This window comes from Acipenser ruthenus, chromosome 15, assembly GCF_902713425.1.
Source record: "Acipenser ruthenus chromosome 15, fAciRut3.2 maternal haplotype, whole genome shotgun sequence".
NCBI lineage: Eukaryota > Metazoa > Chordata > Actinopteri > Acipenseriformes > Acipenseridae > Acipenser > Acipenser ruthenus.
In genome coordinates, this window is record NC_081203.1 from 13027765 (window position 1) to 13031357 (window position 3593).

Consider the following 3593-nt stretch of genomic DNA (forward strand, 5'->3'; position numbering starts at 1 on the left):
GCATTACTCACTCCAGACCTCTGTGATCCACAGCTGGCATAGCTTAGAAGGGTAACACTTTACATGATATAATCACAATCCTAACCCTAACTCTCACCCAAACCCTAACCCTAACACTAACTCTCACCCTAACCCTAACCCTAACACTAACCCTAACTCTAAACCTAACCCTAACACAAACTCTAAACCTAAACCTAACCCTAACCCTAACCCAAACCCTGACCCCAACACTAACTCTCACCCTAACCCTAACCCTAACACTAACCCTAACTCTAAACCTAACCCTAACACAAACTCTAAACCTAACTCTCACCCTAACCCTAACACTAACCCTAACACTAACCCTAACTAGGGTCAACGAAGTTCCATCAGGCCAAGCCCATCTCTGGGCTTCGCAAAGGATCTGTCTCGCAGATATCCAGGCTCTGTTCGATCAGACGCCGAGCCTGCTGATGGTTAGCGGGAGCCTCATCGTGGACATAGAACGATGCCTGGGTCTGCAGGCTGTGGGTCATGTGCCGGGAGACGGTCGCTTTGCTCACCTCCCCGTGAGTAGCCCAAGTCTGTTGGGAGAGAGAGAGAGAAGGGGGGGTTATCTCCGATAGTGATCACATCACTACCATTAAGACGTCCCCCCCGGTGATACTCACATATGTAGCTACAGCACTGCGAATCATCCCGGCTGTGACCCTCTTGCCAATACCGCAGGCCTCCCACGCTCTACTGAGATGAAGGCCCATATTTGCAACCGGTTTGCCGCCGCCGGTGAAAAAAAACGAACGCGGATGGCGATGGTACCCAGGGAGAGTGGCTCTGAGAACGGAGAATCTCAGCAACCAACCGTGCTCTCTGGCGCTAACCACCAACACAGCCGCACCGTATTTTCCCGCTGTCTTGTGATCGTACACCCGTACGTGGAACTGATTATCGTGGTGGTGGGCACACTCCACCTCACCGGCCGTCATGTTCATCAGAACGCCCCTTCGGTGACCGTTATGGATCATCAGCTTACCGCAGATCATTCCAACCAGGGTCGGCACCACGTTCATGAGCCCCGTCTCAGCGAGATGGAGGAGATCTGGGATCAGCTTGTTGCAACGCGTGTCAAATTGCTTGAGGTGGCCCTTCGGAATCAACCGTTCTGCAAAGAGATGGTAGGACAAGCCATCAGAGGTCACGGGGCAACAAATGGGAATCTCTTTCCGTCACCGGAAAAACACCACTTACGTTGTCCGAGCTCGGCAACTTTCTGGCGGTGCAGGATGAGCTCACGTTGTCCTGCTCTGCGGAATGCATTGAGCAGAAACAACAGGGCCTTCAGGTGCCTTTTCCTCGCACAAACGCTGGGCAGTCGGGCCTCCAAGAGGTAACGGAGGAAGCTCGCTACGTCCGTCAGATAACTGTGGACCGTAGTGGGCGCCCACCCCGACTTCAGCAGCTCCGAGTACCACCTGGAGAGGGACAGAAGGTAAACGGTTTAGGCCCTCAACGTGCACACGCGCACACGTTAACCATGCATACGGGTTCAGACTCACAGTTGACATCTCTCGGTGTCCCTGAGGAACGCCAGATTGTCAGCGAAAGACTCGCCCGGGGAAGCATCTGCCATTAACCCAAGGAACAGGCGCACGTGCTGGACTGCCTGTAGCGAATTTTCCCACTTCTTGGAAGAGGGTTTACGGCCAGTGAGGAATTGGAGATACAGCCGTAGACATGGAGCTGTGGCAAAGGAACAACAAGATCAGATCAGATGAGGGCAAGTCATCGGTCATCACACAGGTTATTCACCAACATCAACCCCGCTGATACCATTGGCAATCTCAATACTCACGGTCAGGCGTTGTGGGCCGCTGGGAACGGCCACAACAGGGATGGCCCTCGGAACCAGACTCGGAACCAGACTCGGAGGAACCCGACGAAGCCCCAGGCGAGTCCCCAGGCGAAGCCCCAGGCACGTCCGCAGGCGGAGCCCCAGGCACGTCCGCAGGGGAGCCCCCAACTTGCCGACCTTTTGCCTCAGACAGAAGGGTTGGGCAAGATGGGTCCAAACGCATCAAACCATTAATGCGTTCGAAGTGCCTGTCTAGGCGGACAAAACACCGACTGAGGGACCCTTGTATCGGGCAGTCTAACTTCCCATTCAGTCTGTGAATACAAACAAGCAGAAAGCCAACATTAGTGCCCGAAATACAATCGCCGTAATCAGCCCATATTCATGCGTGTCAACACCTACTTTGCCATTTGTAGGATTCTCTCCGGTCAACTCCGTTTGTAGGATTCCTTGGGTCGATTCCATGCACGTCTCCTCGCTCCCACTGCCAAAGACAAATGAGAGACTCTCACCCAGCGGGCCTTTTATGGTCGTCATTTACGGCTGCCACTTTACGTCAGGGGCAAGGCTCTCTGGAATGTGGGGCGTGACCAATTCGTGAACCACCCCTCAATGGTCACAGGTGGGGCACGCACTCACATCCAAGGAGCTGGAGAGGAACCGTCCACACAGAGCGCGGACGCGTCCACAACCGAGCACCCAGGATTCGGCCCCAAGTCTCGGGCAAGGAGGTGGAGACGCCAAGGCCGTGAACCACCCCTCAATGGCCACAGCAGCGGCGCGCACTCACATCTTGCCCAGAAAGAGAACCTCATCCACGGGCTTCAGCATACACCGTGACGGCGCAAGCATTTGGCCCAATCCTTGGACTCCCCTCCACGGAGAGAGCGATGGTGTGGCGACCAAACTCAACTCCGCTCACCCCAGTCCGCGGTAGGGTGTGAAGGACCCTTGCACAAAGTGAGAAATTACATCCGGGAAGACAAGGAGGAATCCCGTCAACTCCTGCCCAGCCACGGACGCCACACAACGGCTCCAAACGGGTCCTTCACATGCATTCTGACACCTCGGTCCTGACTTAGTCAAATCATTTTGATCAAAAAACCTTGTCGATGGAAATCTCCGCGGACCCCCCCATTGTATCTTGAACACGGGAAACTGAAGGGAGGGAGGGCCCGGGTCCTTGGGAACAGGAGTCGCCGCCGCCCCGCAGCCCCTTTTCGCCTCTGCCCTCGGCAGACTTCCACAAACGGCCCCGAGGTGGCCATGGTCATCTAATGTTAAAGATAGGGAACATGACCATGTTTTTTTGAAAACTTAGATTCTGACGGAGCCGAAAAAGTCCGGACTCTGGTCATATAATGTTAAAGATAGGGATTTCCCTCCGAAAATTCCTCTCAACATGACCATGGCTCCCAAATCACCTCCGGAGAAGGTAGACATGACCAGAGACTGAAAGGGAACGCACGGAGGAGCCAAGGGCGCAAACCCCAGGTCTCGAGCCGGAAATGGGAGCCTCCAGGCCCGCATGAACGGGCGCCCGGGCACGGGGGGTCAACCCCCCCTTCCCCCTTCCCGCAACATGACCAGAGCTTTGCTAGAACTTAGCCTCCCGTTCCAACAACATGACCAGAGCTTTGCTAGAACTTAGCCTCCCGTTCCAACAACATGACCAGAGCTTAGGGCTGAACATGACCAGAGCTTGGCCAGGTCCTTAAGGGGGCTTAGCCCGGTCCTGAGCCCGAGGAACGGGGCCTCCAGC

At 55.1% G+C, this 3593-nt stretch overlaps 1 protein-coding gene across 1 annotated transcript; it reads right to left on the reverse strand.

Moving 5' to 3' along the window:
* Positions 1 to 336: 336 nt before the first annotated feature.
* Positions 337 to 2285, reverse strand: LOC131697483 (uncharacterized). Its single transcript, XM_058986597.1, has 6 exons — positions 2234 to 2285; positions 1832 to 2145; positions 1536 to 1719; positions 1228 to 1451; positions 651 to 1141; positions 337 to 563 (listed from the first exon to the last, which is right to left on the reverse strand). Exons 1-6 carry the CDS (start codon positions 2239 to 2241, stop codon positions 369 to 371), a joined length of 1416 nt encoding a protein of 471 aa, XP_058842580.1. The 5' UTR covers positions 2242 to 2285; the 3' UTR covers positions 337 to 368.
* Between the last annotated feature and the right edge of the window lie 1308 nt (positions 2286 to 3593).